The sequence below is a fragment of the Stenella coeruleoalba genome, assembly GCF_951394435.1.
Source record: "Stenella coeruleoalba genome assembly, chromosome: 16".
NCBI classification, from domain to species: Eukaryota; Metazoa; Chordata; class Mammalia; order Artiodactyla; family Delphinidae; genus Stenella; species Stenella coeruleoalba.
In genome coordinates, this window is record NC_137162.1 from 50,524,100 (window position 1) to 50,540,482 (window position 16,383).

Genomic DNA, 16,383 nt, shown 5'->3' on the forward strand with positions numbered 1-16,383 from the left:
TCCAGGGCCACACAACAAGACAGGCATTCCAGGACTTTGACCTTTGAATCCATGTGGTGGTTTTCAGAAGATTCTGGTTCTGGCTTTTCTAAAAGGCAGCATGAGCACAGTCCAACATGGCAGGCAAGAAATGTTGTGTTTAAGAGAAGAGGCTCAGGTTCATGGGCAGAGGCTTTGTCATCAGCCCCAACTTTGAGGGGAGTATTCTGGGGGAACCTAAGTCTTCTGGGTGTCTAAGGCACTGAGCATGAGGGTCTAGGCTATATGGAGCCTGTTTTGGGGAGCACTACACCTGTGGGAGTGCCCCAGGCACCACCCAAGAGTGGGGCTTTGGCTTGAACTTGCATGGTCTGCAGCTTCTCACATGGTGTCCTGGGAAGGAGCAGTGGGCAGACAAGACCAGACAAGAGGCAGAGAGGCAGACAGAGTCAAGGTGGGGGAGAGGGGAAAATACAGTTAAGATTAATTTTTAGATACAAATATTTTTTTTAAAAAAATTAAAGCAAGAGTCAGATCTTACACTCCTTCCTGGAGGCCCAGAGGGGGCTTTTCATTGCAAACATGACCAGCCCAGGCTATTTCTATCCCAGCAGGCAGTAATCTGATTTACAGGCAGAAGATGGAGAGAAGGTAGTTTACCTGTTCAACTGTCTCTGTCAAGAGCAGAGTCCACTAAAGTTGAGGGGTCTGGAAGCCCTGTTTCTGATGGCGGTGGTGGGAGGGTTCACCCACACCTACTTGCAGGCCCTTGGACCCTCAGGCTGTCTCCTCCCTGTCTCAGGCAATATGTGTCTCATCTTCTGACAAACCAGTCCCATTTATGGGAGGCATAATCCATAAGGAAAAAAAACCTGCATGCATTAAGCTAGTCTTCATAGTTTTTTTTGTTTGTTTTTTTTTTTAAGATTTTTTGATGTGGACCATTTTTAAAGTCTTTTATTGAATTTGTTACAATATGGCTTCTGTTTTATGTTTTGGTTTTTGGCCACGAGGCATGTGGCTTCTTAGCTCCCCGACCGGGGATCGAACCGGCACCCCCTGCATTGGAAGGCCAAGTCTTAACCACTGGACTGCCAGGGAAGTCCCCATAGTTTTTTATTAAGGTAATTAATTAATTAATTAATTTTTTGACTGCCTTGGGTCTTTGCTGCTGCACCCAGGCTTTCTTTAGTTGTGGTGAGTGAGGGCTACTCTTGGTTGTGGTGCGCAGGCTTCTTGTTACGGTGGCTTCTCTTGTTGCAGAGCACGGGCTTTAGGTGCACAGGCTTCAGTAATTGTGGCTCGCAGGCTCGGTAGTTGTGGCGCACGGGCTTAGTTGCTCCACAGCATGTGGGATCTTCCTGGAGCAGGGCTTGAACCCGTGTCCCCTGCATTGGCAGGTGGATTCTTAACCACTGCGCCACCAGGGAAGCTCCGTAGTTTTTGTTATCTATCTATTTATTTATTTTGGATGCACTGGGTCTTTGCTGTGTGCAGGCTTTCTCTAGTTGCAGTGAGTCGGGGCTACTCTTCGTTGTGGTGTGTGGGCTTCTCATTGCAATGGCTTCTCTTGTTGTGGAGCACGAGCTCTAGGTGTGCGGGCTTCAGTAGTTGTGGCACGGGCTCAGTAGTTGTGGGCCGCCGGCTCTAGAGTGCAGGCTCAGTAGTTGTGGTGCACGGACTTAGTTGCTCCACAGCATGTGGGATCTTCCCAAACCAGGGCTCGAACCCGTGTCCCCTGCATTGGCAGGCGGATTCTCAACCACTGCGCCACCAGGGAAGTCCCCATAGTTTTGTTTTTAATAGCACAAAAAAATTCTGGAAACAATCTGAATATCCTATGGTAGAGAAATGGTTAATTAGTAAATGGTACCTCGTGATGATGGAAATGTTTAACAGAGATAAAACCGTGTGATTATGAAGACTATATAGCATCATGAAGAAAAATGCTTGCAATGCAATGTTAATTTTAAAAATTAAAAAATGAGGTACAATAAAAATAAAACTAGGTAAGTATGTTTGTATAAAAAAAAGGAAACACAAATGAATGAGGAGGGTTATTAAATTATGGTAATGAAATTCTTCTTTCTCCTGTTTTCGTTTCTGGATTATTATTATATGCAAGGTGGTATGATTGTTAAGAACATAGAATCTGGAGCCAGATTATTTGGATTCAAAGCCCAGCTCTGCCACTTACTTACCCACCCTAGCTGGGTGACCTTCAACAAGTTACTAAACCTCTCTGTGCTTTGGCACCTCATCTGTAAAAATGAGGATAGCAAAAGTATCTAGGATTATTGTGAGGGTTAAATGAGTTAGCAGATGTAAGTGCTGCACAGTAATTGCTATATAATCACTAGCTATATGAAAAATAAATTTAATTATCATAATTCATCCATAGCTTCATCTCTTAATCATAAATAAGTGCTAATATTGGTGTAATTTTCTCTTTTTCTTCCTATTTGAAAGTGCTTTTGCCTTTCCATAGCGATAACCATAGTAATATACACTGTAAACTACTCCTTTCTATTAGTATCATATTGTGAGAGTTCTCCACCAGCATTTTTGATGGAGAACCATGATTTCCTGATCACTGTTTCCCCTCCACCCCCTGTCCCCACCCTCAGGCCCCAAGATTCTCTTCTGTGGCTCCTACAATAAACACTGCAGTTAACTGACTGCAAATATGGGTGCAGTTCTCCACCCTCCCTTTGCAATGTGACTTTGCAGCTTCTCTCATCATGATAAGGGGTCTATTTCCCTGCTGCTTGAATCTGGCCTGGTGACTTGCTTTGACCAAGAGAATGCCGTGGAGATGAAGGTGGACCAGTTCGGAGGCCTGAAGAGGCCTTAGGTACTTCCACTCACATAGGAGGAGCCCTGCAGCCCCAGGTAGACAAGTCTGAGTTTGCCTGTTGGAGGATGAGACACCATGTGGAAGAGAGTCCATTTGCCCAACTGAGACCATCCTAGCTTCAGACCACCAACCCCCAAACATGTGAGAGAGCCCAGCCAAGCTCAGCAGAAGTGCCTGTCCAACCCTTGGAAGAATGAGTGAGCCCAGCCAAGACGAGAAGAACCATTCAACTGACCTGTTGACACATGGAAAATGATAACTACTTATTGTTTTGGGCCACTGAAGTTGGAGGTGTTTTGTTATGCAGCCGTGGCTGACAGGTATAATCACAAAGAGCAAGACTGCTGATCTGAGTCCCTCTGATTGGTCCACTGGGCAGTATGGGCCGGGCACCCTCTCCACCTCCTCCTTTCCTGCATCCATTGTACTGAGCCCTTGTGTCCACCCTGCTACCACCCAAAGTTGCCAAAATTCTCAAGTCATCACACTCGTGGTCCTCAGTGGGTAACCTTTGTCTCTGCAGTCTGGGCTCCTTTCTGAAGACAGTGGCAACCCCACGGTGGGCAAGAAATCTCTCTGTGTCCCTTTCAGCCCCTGTCTCCCACTATGGGTCAAGTCATTTTGCTGGGCTTCAAAGCAGCGAGGGTGGCACGGAGCTCTCAGGCCTCGGGAAGTCTGTGGGATAGGCAGGCACACTCTCAGACTCGAGGGACCCTCCCACAAGGCCGCCCCAGCCTTCCCCAGGAGCTCCCTCTCACTCACAGCCTCAGGACACATGGATGGAGGGCAGCTTGACAGAGTCCCCAGGGTCACAGAACTTCCCAGCTGGCGGGGTCTAGACAGCTGTCAGTCTGACCCCAGCCTAAACCTGGGGTTCCTCAAGTGCTAACAGAATCAACAAATTGAACATTCCTTTTAAAAATGCTGCCATATAGATTGCTACAAACTTTTCAAATGCTTTATAGAAAGCCCTCTTTTAGTAAATTGGTAAATGTGGTAAGTTCAGCAAATTGGCCACTCAGCACATTGATTTTTGACAATGGTTTTGTCAAATTGACCCAGAGTCCTGTGCCCGCCTCTTCCTGTCACCGCCACGGTCCTAGAAGAGCACATAGGTAAAAGCCATGCTCAGGAAAGATGCCTTAGATTGGAGGGTAGGTGATATTGTCCTGCGTGGGTCACAGCTGGTGATGTCAGTTCAGGGACCTCCTCCAGGCTGCCCCAGGTTACCTTCTCTTTTGACAGACATGCGCAGACACTCCTATGTCAGTGAACTGGGATAGAGAGGCTGAATTCCCAGAGCCTGGCACACCCAGTGTCCCTGCTGTTGATTCCACAGCATTGAGTGAGCCCCAGGGTCAGCCCTGGAAGATGGCGAGTGGAACCTCCAAGCCTGGGCAAGCTCAGACTTCCTCCACAGCCACGGGAGGGCAAGTTTATGGGGTAGCTGGTGCCAGGCCAATGCCTGGCTTTATAGTCATGACCCCATGGACAATGAGGTAATAGACTCTATGAAAATATAGAGTCCATTATTATACCCTTTCACAGGTGAGGAGACTGAGGCTTAGCAGAGCTGGGGTACCTGCTCAAGGGCGCACAGCTAGCCAGTGGTGGAGCTGAGATTCCAACCCAGATGGAACTTTCCTTCCAGAAAGTATGCAGTCTCCCTTGGGCACGCACATGTCTTCATAAGCGTGATGCTGGAAAGTTCTCTCTCTGGAGGACAGCGTTTGTTGCAGTGGAAGGAGGAAGACAGATCCAAGTTCCTGGCTCTGCCTCATAGTCTTTCTGAGCCTCAGTTTCCCAATCTGTAAAGTGGTGACCGTGCTTCCCCAGGGTGGTTCCAAGCATTTAAATGAGACCGCATGACAGGGACCTAGTAAAAATGTTTTTTGCTCTTCTTGTTCTAAGTTGTTTGCAAATTCCTGCAATGGAATTTAAAAGACATATACACTACAAGAAATCCAGACTCAGCACGGGAGCCATGCACTTAGATTATCCTAAAGTCTTGTGTGACTGAAAAAAGAGCTGCCATTGTACTGTGCACAAGGAGTTAACCCAGCTGTTTCCTATGAACCGTGTGGGCTTGTCTGTGCGTGTGTGCATGTGTGCGCACGCACCATGCATCCTTAACTTCTCTTATGTTTATTGTGATGAAAGAAATTTTCACAGGGAGTTCCCTGGTGGCCTAGTGGTTAGGATTCTGGGCTTTCACTGTCGTGGTCTGGGTTCAATCCCTGACCGGCAGACTGAGACCCCACAAGCTGTGCAGCGTGGCCAAAAACTAAAATTTTTTTCACATATTGAGAAATAGGGAAGTCATTCTGGCTTATACGCGAGTTAACTTGAATTTTATGCTAACTAAAATAGCCTGTGTGTGGCCTTATCAAACATGCATTGTACATCTGCTTTGAATAGTAAAAGGGCACATTGACCAGAAGTAAAGAATGTCCATGTTTAAAATATAGATTAAATGCCCCTCTTCCTGGGATGCCAGGGCTGGTACTCCTTTGATTAGCATTCCTTCCCAGGTGCCAAGGTCATACTGAGTCGCTGTGTACATGCTGGTCTGTTCTTTTTTTTTTGAAACCTTGAAGAAATGCAACCCTGACTTGTTTAATGTTCTTTGCTCTGACAAGATAAAAAACTGTGCTGAAAACCCTGCTTCTCCACATTTTCTCAGAGTAATCTGGGAGGCGGGCTTCTGGGCTAGTCCTCAGTTTGGCTCAAATCAAACTATTTTCTATTCTTATTATTGATTGTTTATTGATTATCTTCATCGACAAGGGCCTCTGAGCAAGTCCATCCTGGGGAGGGGTTGCAGGGTCTGAGCATACCCTGCCCCTCCCCATGGGGAAGGACTCACACACCTCCTCCTCCAGGCTGGAGCCTCCGGGGAGAGCAGAGCTGCAGTCAGCCAGCCCCGGCCTGGCATCACACTGGGGCTCAGTGTGTGAGAAGTGGTTATTTTTACCCGACCCCAGCGGGATGTGAGGCCAGTCTCAAAGGAGGGGCTGTCAGCTTCTCCAGAGAAGTGGCCCGAGGCTGAGCCGTGCAGCCTGCCTCCCTCCCTCTGCTTCACACCCAGGCCCCCACCCGCCCCCAGCTTGGTGCACAGGACTCTTGGTAGCTGGGAGGGGTGTGGGAGCTCGGCTCTGATCACAGGTTCCCTGGGCCACCGCCCCAGAGGAGCCAGCAGGGCTGGGGCCTTCTCAGACTTCTGAGAAGTGGCCTTAGGCTGCAGGGGCGGGGTGGGGGGGCAGCGGTGGGCGGGCAGGCAGGAACCCTGGGTTTGTGTCAGGCCTGGCTTGCTTTTGCCATGGGAGCTCTGCCAGGTCCAGGCTCTAGGACCCTCCTACCAAAGGCCAGCAGAGGTCCAGCTGTCCTAACCTTGCACCCCAGGTCAGGCAACTCCCATGCGTCAGCCTGCCCCTGGCCTGGTGCCCCAGTCCTGGGAGCTGGGTGCCTGCAGCCCTCTGCTGGCCCGTCTCCCTCACTCCCCAGTCCCCTCCGGCCTTGGAGGAGAGGGTAGCCTTGCTCTTCGAGCCCTCGCCCTGGCAGGGAGCCCGGATCTGCACCTCTAGCCTGGCGCCTTGGACGGGTGCTGCTTGCCCACAGCTCTGGGACTCCCTGGACCTGTGTGCCCCATCCCCTCTGGTCACCCTGCCTCACGTGCCAGCTCACTCACGAGGTCAGCCCTGCCTTGGTTCGTAGCTTCCGTGAGTGCCTCCAGACTCCCCCCACCCCACCCCTCTTGCCCATCTCCTGCCTGCTCGCCTGCTGCTTCCCCGCCTGCCCTGCCCTGTCCCCTCCACACTCTGGGTGCCAGTTCCTTGTCTTTCTTCAGGTCGCACAAATGTCACCTGCTTTGATGCCTCCCACCCAGGGTAGGGGTCTTTCCCATCCCATTTTCTAATTGCATCCTGTTCTTTCCCTTGTGGGAATGTATTCAATTCAAGGTGATTAATTGTTGACTTTTGGGGGGGGGTCAGTTTCCCCCACTAGACGGGAAGCTCAGTGAGGGTGAGATCAGGTCTCTTTGTGGCCCTTCCGCAAAAGTGCCTGATGTCCCCCAGGCACGGGGGCCAGGGGTGCATACACGGCCTGTCTCACGGCCTCCCCAGAGCTTCTCCTTACATCTGGGCAGGTGCTTACCTTTCCGGGTCATCATGTCAGGGCCAGGAACTCGGGGACAGCAGGGCTTGCCTTTCCCGGGCTTGGCAGGATGACTCAGATGCCTTCTCCCTGAGGGCAGACACAGGAACAGAGACCCTCTCTTAGCGTGCTTGGGGTTGCCAGGGACTGGGTCTGTACAAGAGTGACAGGAGGGAACTTCAACTCCCAAGGCTGAGGGCTCAGGAATGTTTATTCAAGGAAACTCAGGATGGGCCAGGCTACAGGAGGGCCTGTGGGAAGAGTGGGCCTTGAGGTGATCTATTTTCCGTAAATAAAAAAGTCAGGGCTTCCCTGGTGGCGCAGTGGTTGGGAGTCCGCCTGCCGGTGCAGGGGACGCGGGTTCGAGCCCCGGTCCAGGAGGGTCCCACATGCCGCGGAGAGGCAGGGCCCGTGAGCCGTGGCTGCTGGGCCTGCGCGTCCGGAGCCCGTGCTCCGCAACAGGAGAGACCACAGCAGTGAGGCCCACGTACCGCAAAAAAAAAAAAAAGTCAGTGTGGGGAGATACTCTGCCTCCAGAATACGTCTTCCTCGTGTCCCTTGTCCGAGTAACAGTTCAGCACCGTCACTCAGAAGTGTCTACGCCCTTTGACACAGTAATTCTCTCCCTTTGGTAATCTAAGAAAATAATCCTAAACTTAGGAAATGTTTTATGTACACACATGATTTTTACCATATACTTAAAATAGTGCAAAGTTGTGACTCATTTGAACGTCTAAACATGTAAATTCATCACAGCACATTCACCTGATGGCAAGTTATACCTAAAAATATTAGTTAAATAACACCACTTTGGGGAATCTGCTGGATATACTCTTAAATGGATAGGAAACTTAACGAGGAAAGGCATTCATCTTCATTGAATTGTCATTAAGGTAACACTGGCAACCTCTAACTTTTCCAACAGAAGAGGTCTGATAAATTGCATTGCTATAGACTGTGTTTATGAGGAACTCTAATCACTGTTTTCCATGTTGTATATGTGGCAATGTTCATTGCAGAAACTTTAGAAAACAAATACTTTCTATAATCCTACCGTGCAGACAGAGATGGTTGTTGTTGACATTCTGGTATAAATGCTTCCAGATTTCAATCATAAGTATTTTTGGTGACTATAATAATATAGTGATCAATAAAAGAGATACGAGATTGAACACACAGAGCGTTTTCAATTACAAAGATGCTTGTATGCACACCGAAAAGAAATAAACAAAATGTTGAACACGGCCATTCTTGAGTCATGAAACTATGGGTGTTTTTCCCTCCATGTTTATTTCTATATCCCCAAACTCCAACAAATGTTAAAATAACCATAATTGCTAAAACAAACAAACAAAAAAAAGTAGGCAGTTTTTAGAGGGTTAGGCAAGAGCAAAAGCTCAAAATATTCAGCTATCTGAACTGAGAAAGACAGAAGAGCTAAATACTCATATCCACGGAAGTGCAAGGGCTGTCTCCCCCAGTTCCAAATGCACACGAACATGCCCCCCACCACATACTCTCATCCCATCTGTCTGCCACAGGTGTTTTTTGTGCGTGAGATTTGGGGGTGTTCAGACTCAGATGGTCTACTAGTTAATTTATTCATTCACTCAACACAGATCGTGCCCCAAGCTTCATGCACGTGTAATAGAGCGGCTCCAGAACTTCCAGCAAGGGAGGACTTCGGTGCACGAAGCAATCTAGCTGGCAGGTTGTGTGTCCGAGTGGTCAGCACACTGCTCTTACTTAGTTTTTGTGTGTGTGTGTGTGTCTGGGGAGCTGGGGCTGTGGATGGAGATGGCAGGGGTTTAAAACTCCCGAGCCACCCCCGGTGCTGCCACTGTGGATAGAGGTGCTGTACAGGTTCAGGGGTGACAGCCCGTGTTTCAGGGCCCAGCACTGCCTGTGAGGGCCTGCCCTCCAACATTTCCTGATTCCAATCTTCCCAGACATGGGAATCCCTGTTCAGGGACCAGCACCTTGGGCGGGGGAGGGGGATAGTCCTACCTTCTGCGGAGACGACGGACAAGCAGAGAAGCAAGATGCAGAGTAGGCTGGCGAGGGCTAGAAACCTCATGGTGGCCGGGTGGGAACGTCACGTCCCGGGGAAGCCGCTGTGCCGCAGAAGTCCTCCCTTGGGGCCACCGGGGACCTTTATAGAGTGGCAGAGAGAGAGGTGTTTCCTGGTGGGCAGGGCACCAGCAGCCTTGGAATTCTCATAAAGGGTAGAGTCAGCCCCTCCCAGGAGGAAAAAACCCTCAGCTTTTCGAGAAGTTGAGAGCATTTCATGAACTGTAAAACAGAAAGCTATAAATGCCCAGCCCCAGGAAGGAGCTCCCGACAATGGCCTCAGAAAGCTCCTGGCAGGGAAGAGCCACTTCTCAGGGTTGAATATTAACTTTTAGTGTCAGTATTCATTCCATCAAATACAGATTTTCCTGTTCATTCCTTAGATGTGGCAGAGAGGTCCATAAAACCCCTTGCAAAGCCTCAAGGAAGAGTCTTGAGCAGTGAATGAAAAATAGGGAGCACACTGCTAGGAATCAGATGACCTGGGTTTGAGTCCTGGCTCTGCCACATATCCGCAGTGTGTCCTTGAATTTGACGTTGAATAGCTTTGAATCTGCTCCCCGTCTGTGAAATGGGCACAGTGCTCTCTTTCCCACAAACCTGAACGAGGACATGTGTGAGGAGCCGCCTGCGACATGGCAGATGCTTGTACGGCTGGAAAGGAGGTGGACCAGCGGCTGCACCTTGATGGGCGTTTAAGACAGTGATGAAGCAAAAGAACATGTCAGGTACAGAATCAAACTGAGCCAAGATGTGGAGAAAGAGAACATCCTACAACGGCAAGCATGGGGGAAAGTCGGCTAATGGTGCAGGAGCCTCAGGAATCACCGTATCCATTGGACACACACCATGGGCTAGGCTGTGCACCTGGCCCCAGGGACACAGAAGACACTGCCTGGCTGGTCTCAGGGAGCTTCTCGTGGTGGAGGCAGTCATGCAGACACACAGAATTTGCATCTTCCCTTGAAATATTATGTCCATCTTGTCCTTTCAGAAGTGTGCCCTTCTAACCAAAGAGCTGGTTCCCAGCCTCGAAGGGTAAGTGGGAAGATGATAGTATCAGGTTCAACACTCTAGGATCATCCTGGCTCCCGGCAGTCAATTCAGACAGTCCCCACTGCCCGGAACTGGCTCTATTCTCTTGCTAGAGATTAGAGATTCAGGATACATCACATGCTCAGACAGCTTTCCCCACTGCCCGGAACTGGCTCTATTCTCTTGCTAGAGATTAGAGATTCAGGATGCATCACATGCTCAGACAGCTTGGTGAGCAAACTGTTTGCCAGGGGATATTTTGACAGTCAGCCTGTATGCTTTCATGTGTTCCCAAGAACCTTAAAACCAATCCACACAAAGAAACTGGTTGGGGCGCTTAAGGACCAAAATGTCATACTGTGTTAGTCACCTGCCCAGCCCTGGCCTGATTCCCTTTCCAGGCTGCATTCTGAATCCTGCTCTCTGTGGTGAGCGGGCAGGGGCCATGGCAGACGGTGTGGTCAGGAAGACCCAAGGGGTCTACCAAGGACAGCTCCAGAGCTGGGGCCCAGGAAATGCTTGAGGCGTGGCCATTGTACGAAGGAGGGTCGAGAAGAGGATGGGACTTGTCTTGAGTCTCCATCCGTCAGCCCTCATGCTGTTTTTTCTTAGATTGCTTGTTATAGGTTCCTAAACCCAGCAAACTTTCCCAAAGATGCTTCCTGAGATTACAACCATGACCCACATCAAGGACTATTACCACTATTTTCTGGGGTCATTTAGGGTGCCCCCACTGAGTTCTCTGGGCAACAGCCTACCTTTGGCTGCCACTCACTCGTTACCTGCTGTAACAGGTACTCTTTGGATTGGCATGGCTCCTTCTTCCTTTTGGCAAGCCATCATCAGAGGGGAAAAGAACGAGGTACTTGGGCAGAGGGGGCAGGGATTGGGCCGCATATTCAAGCTGAACTCTACCTGCTTAGCAGTGGTGCAGAAATTAGGAGAGAGTCCCAGGCTAGTGAAGAGAGAGATTCGTTAGGAAACACAGTCAAACAAAGCCAGGGCTTGGGTAATTTTCCCAGAACCCTCAGCCACAGAGTCAGAAATAGACTCTGTTAGGTTAGGTTCTCAGTACAGCTAGGTTCTGTACTGCTAGGTTAGGTTCGGTTCTCAGTACAGCTTTTTGGGGGGCACTGAACAGCTAAGAACAGGAAGAACTTGTAATCTCAGGGGTCTGTTCCTTACACACTCACACATACAACTCACGGATTTGCAGGTATTCCCAGGACCATGTGTTTAATGGGAAAAGCAGATTCAGAGGTCAGAATTCGACCTGCTTTTTAAATGCTTCTAAAAACTTACTGAAGCCATCTATGATGCATTAATTTGAATAACACAGGGTATTAAGTATAAGTTCCATCCAAAACCCCACTCCCCAGAGACAATCCCTGTTCACAGATTTTCACCTGCTTTTTTAACATTTCAAAGATAACTGTCAACTTCTTACTTTAAAAAAGGAAGAAACACCTCTGGCTCTTTAGAATTTTTGAAATCTCATGTTGAGCTGAGAGAGGTGAAAATGAGAAGCATTTTAACAGGAACACCTGTTAGTTTTAAGCACATGCAGTTTGGGTACAAAAATAATCAAGTTTGAGGCTTTGAATCATTTCCAGAGATGATTTTTGAACACTTGGCAATCTTCCTGAGAAAAAAGTCTCCAGAGACACACCTAACACACAGGGGAATTTACAAGGAAGAAAAAAATTTTCAAGTCAAATCTGTGATTTCTAAGGTCAATTAGGAAAATGCCTGGAGCCCTTTATGGTTAGAGCATTTTGACCCATGTCCCTCCTTCACTCTTGGCCACCATGCTCTTCTTTAAGGCTGTTATATGGGCCCTGTGATTGATCAGAAATGACTCTCCATCCTTTATTTGCTCAGGAAATTGCAGATCAGTTTATAATAGAGGGGCCAGCATCTGGTGTGATCCTTCAGTTGTCTTCTCATTTAATTCTCCTCCCACCTCAGGGATGCAGGCGTTTCATTTCCATCTTACAACAAGGGAAAGGGAAGTTTTCCTTCACCTAAGTATGTTATGGCAACTTCTTACCTGGAACCAGGTGTGTTTGCCGCCAAATCAGAGGTTCTTTCCTGACAGTGGTACCGTTAGAACTCATGAGTAGTTGAAAAGAATCCACTACACTTAAGTTTAGCTTACACACTACCCTCAAATTGTACCAAAACCTGACAACTTCCTCTATTTTTTACAATGAATTTGAACTTCCTCATAAGCCTCCAACCCACTGGATCTCGCCTGCCTCTGGGTGTCCCGCTGCTGGGGACAAGGCTGGTAAATTCAGGGTCTGTTGCCTCCACTTTCACCCTTGCTGGTCCCCTAGGTACTCAATGATGCTGTGAATCCACCCACTGTTACTCATGCCTCCCTCCCCACTGGTGTGGGCTACCCTGCCTCACCATGGTGGCTGCCAGCAGGCCTGCAGGCTCCTCCATGGGCATGTGCCACAATGTGACCTTCTCTTCCACACCACAAAGCCACCTGGGGAGGCTAGAAGGCACTGTGTTCTATCCTGTGGCCACCCCATGCTGGTGCTGGAACACCTGTGAAGCCACCATCTCTGAGTCCCTAAAGGGAATAGTCCCTTGGCTTTCTGCTCTCTCTCTGGAGTCCCTGGCCTTTTGCCTCCACCCCTTCACATCCACCCCATGGTCTTAGCCTGGAGTAGGGGACTCAGGACGCTTGCTTTCTATTTCTGTCTCCCTTACTCCCCTACACTCATGAAAAGCACAGGCTCTATAGCCACATGATGCAGGTTCTCAGCAGAACACTTGGCAATCTTTAGCTGTGTGACCCTGGACAAGTTGCTCAACTTCTCTGTTCCTCAGTTTCTCTCCTCCTCAGTAAAACAGTAACTGAAGTTGGAGAGGAAGAGATCCCTTTGATGAAAGTGAATGCTAAAGCATCGTGCCCTATGAAAAGAAGTTTTTGTTATATTAGGCAGTCAGTTGTCAGCAGTGGGGAGCATAGCTTTCCCTCCCTTTTTTAATAACCTGTCTCCAAGAAATACCAATTCCCCAGTTGTGCTCAAGGATGTATGACGCTTCTTTAACGTGGAACGATGACTGTCTTTTCTTGCCACGATTTGGGGCAAAGAAGAAATAAACACTGAAATTCAGGTCTAAAGGACTGATAGCAGACTCACCCACACGTGTGGATTTTGATGGAGAAGGGTGAGAGGACCAGCAAAGCAAGTGCCACTGACTTGGGCAATGGGGAGGAGGGAGGATGCCAAGGTTTCCGGCTTTTGCCAGCGTTTGGAGCTGGAGAACGGCAGGTGGGGTTGGGATGGATCCTGTTTGTCAGTGTCTGTTGCGTGCTTTGCAGGTTTGGCAGCAGGCTTCCCAGAGGAGAGGTGTCCCCTTCCCTTACTCTTGCCCCACTCCTGGAAGCACTAGGACCAGGCGGATGCGCAAGGTGCTGACAGAGCCCTGCCATCCTGGGCTAAACTTCAACCCTGATGTCACTGCAGACACAGCACCTCAGGGCTAAAAGGGCCTTGAAGGTTCTGGGTTCAGTTCCACTCAGAGGTGAGATGGTGCCAAAGGCCACAGGGTGGAGAGAGTTTCTGCTTTCCCACTAAGTTCCTAAAATCTGAAAAGCTTCTTTTGAGGTGTTCAATGTATTTTCTCTCCATATGGACTTACTTTTCTAAAAAACTACTTATGGGCAGATATAATATACTGAAAAAGATACTGAACACCCCATTTCCCTTCCAAATGCCCATTTCTTCTGCCACTCAGAAATAACAAGAGTGAAAATCTTGTCATAATTTCTCCAACTTTGTTTTTCTTTCTTTTTTTGGCCGTGCCAAACAGCATGAGGGATCTTAGTTCCCTGACCAGGGTTCGAACCCGTGCCCCCTACAGAGGAAACGCGGATTCCTAACCATGGGACCGCTAAGGAATCCCCCAACTTCTTTTTAAATACGTCTTCTACTTAAATGAGGTAGGTGACCATACTTCTTTTCTGAGGCACCCAGTATAAGGGTGACATAATTTGTGAGCACACAAGTAGAGTCACAAACACATTTGGTTTGCAGGCGGAGAAGGCTGGGTTCTCTGCAAAGTAGGTCCAGATGCTTCCCATGATGCTTTGCGGGAAGGCTGCCCCGGACATGCCCCTTCCCACCAAAGCTGGGAGCCCCCTCCAGCCCCCAGCCTTTCTGTGCTGGTGTGTGTAGGACACCTGTGTTCCTGTGGGCACTCAGCATAGTGAAACTGCCCCCTTTCTCTGAACTCTTGTAGTGAGTAGTCTCCATAATGCTTTTGTAGTTTCTGAATAATCACTTCACAATTACCTTGGGTCATTTATTGCTGTTTCTCATATTTTAGCAACATGGTACCAAATAGAGTGCCTATCTCTTGACCTGATCTCTTAAAAAAAGTGACTTGTAAAGATTAATGCTGTTATGGGGGTAGGAAAAGGGATGGACTGGAAATTTGGGGTTGGTAGATGCAAACTATTACATGTAGAATGGATAAACAAGGCCCTAATGTACAGCACAGGGTATTATATTCAATACCTTGTGATAAACCATAATGGAAAAGCATATAAAAAAACTGTATATAGGTGTATAACTGAGTCACTTTGCTGTACAAAGTGACACATTATAAATCAACTATACAGCAAAAAAAAAAAAAAAAAAATTTAATGCTGCTGTGTTCAGGCACAAAATTCCCCACCAACAGTAAGGGTTTCTGTCTCCAGCATTCCCTGCTCAAAGGTCAGCAGGGCCAACGGCCCTCTCTCACTATGAGATCTCTCCTGGCCACCACCCACTGCCTCTGCCCATCTGATGCTGTCTTCTAGCTGACAAGCCCCCAGCCAGGCTGTGACAGCAGGGTGAAAAGGGTCTCATTCACCCTGGTTTCTCCCCACAGTTGGTGCTAAGAGTTCATTCCTTCAAGGAGTACTGAACTGAACCAAGTCGTTAATCCCTTTTATGAACAGCCAGATCACGCCAAACCACAAAATCTTTCTCTCTCAACTTCTACTGGCATTCCTGTTTGGAAGTCATTCTGCATTGCTGGGAAATCAGTCCAATTCAACCTGTATGAAGTACATAACTGGGTGGGGCTAGGTTGTGGAAGATTCTCTCTGAATCATCAGATACCAGTTCCTACAGGACAATGAACTATTAGAAATGGAAAACAAATCATTGAAAAATGCCATTATTTCTTCAATTCTAAGATGCCACTGATTTAAAGATACGCTGTTTCGTTTGGTGGAAAAAAATCATGAAATGGAACACACATATCAGAAATGAAGTCTGACAAATACTGCATCTTAGAACAGGTAGCATGACTAATGAGCTAATAAAGACACGACACCCTTCCTAGGAGATCAGATGATGTTTCAGAAAATGAGAAATGGATTTTTTTTTTTTTTTTTTTTTTTTGCCTAAAGCCCATCAATTTGCAGGTCTCCACTCTTCCCTTGAGTGATGTGAGGAAAAAACCCCAGTGGTATGTTAACAGTAGCCAAAGAAATAGTGATTTTTCTTCTGTTATCATTTAAGTCTTATTATAATATTTTAACTTATATTCACATTTTATATTGAAGTCTTCACTGTCTTAGCAAAATCAGAAAAAGTGCTATAATAAAATGCTGTCATTAAAAAAAATAAACAAAAAAACCCCCTTTATTTTCTAGATAAGCCTTTGCCTGATACCACTGTTGAAATTATATCATTTTGTGTTGTGTGTATATCATCCCAACATAAGGATATAAACTTTGTGTGCTAAAACGTGACTGACAACAGGACCGGTAAGATTTCACTCTAAGATCACACTGTACAGGGGCTACGGTAGAGAAGGGAACACACAGAAGTTTCATAGATCTTTCTTAGGAAAAAACCCTTCAAAACCAGCCAGCAACAGCAGCTAAAACTTACATAGCGTTTACTAAGTGCCTGCACATTTCACCTTAACCCTGAGGTAGGTTCTGTATCATCTTCATCTTACAGATAAGGAAATGGGCACAGAGAGGTTAAGTCATTTGCCAAAGGTCATGTAAGGAATAAGTGGAAGAGCTGGGGTTCAGATAAATGCAGTCTAGCTGTAAGGACCATAGTTATAATCATACCATACTCTATATACTACATCAGTAAGGGATTAAGTTGCTTTCTTGAACAAATCTCCTATTCAATAACATGCATATGGTTCAGCTGGAAAAATTACAGACCAATCACCATCTGGCTAGAACCATTATTATTTCAGAAATAGGCATCCTATGTAACTTGAGGTGGGGAGAATAGTTATTTATGGAT

The 16,383-nt window shown here is 47.6% G+C and overlaps 1 protein-coding gene across 1 annotated transcript; it reads right to left on the reverse strand.

The window, feature by feature from the left end:
- Positions 1–286: 286 nt before the first annotated feature.
- On the reverse strand, positions 287–9,068 carry GPR15LG (G protein-coupled receptor 15 ligand; the record flags this gene model as incomplete). The annotated part of the gene is made up of 3 exons (XM_079900257.1): positions 287–372; positions 6,992–7,081; positions 8,999–9,068. 3 exons carry the CDS (start codon positions 9,066–9,068, stop codon positions 287–289), a joined length of 246 nt encoding a protein of 81 aa, XP_079756383.1.
- Positions 9,069–16,383: the final 7,315 nt, after the last annotated feature.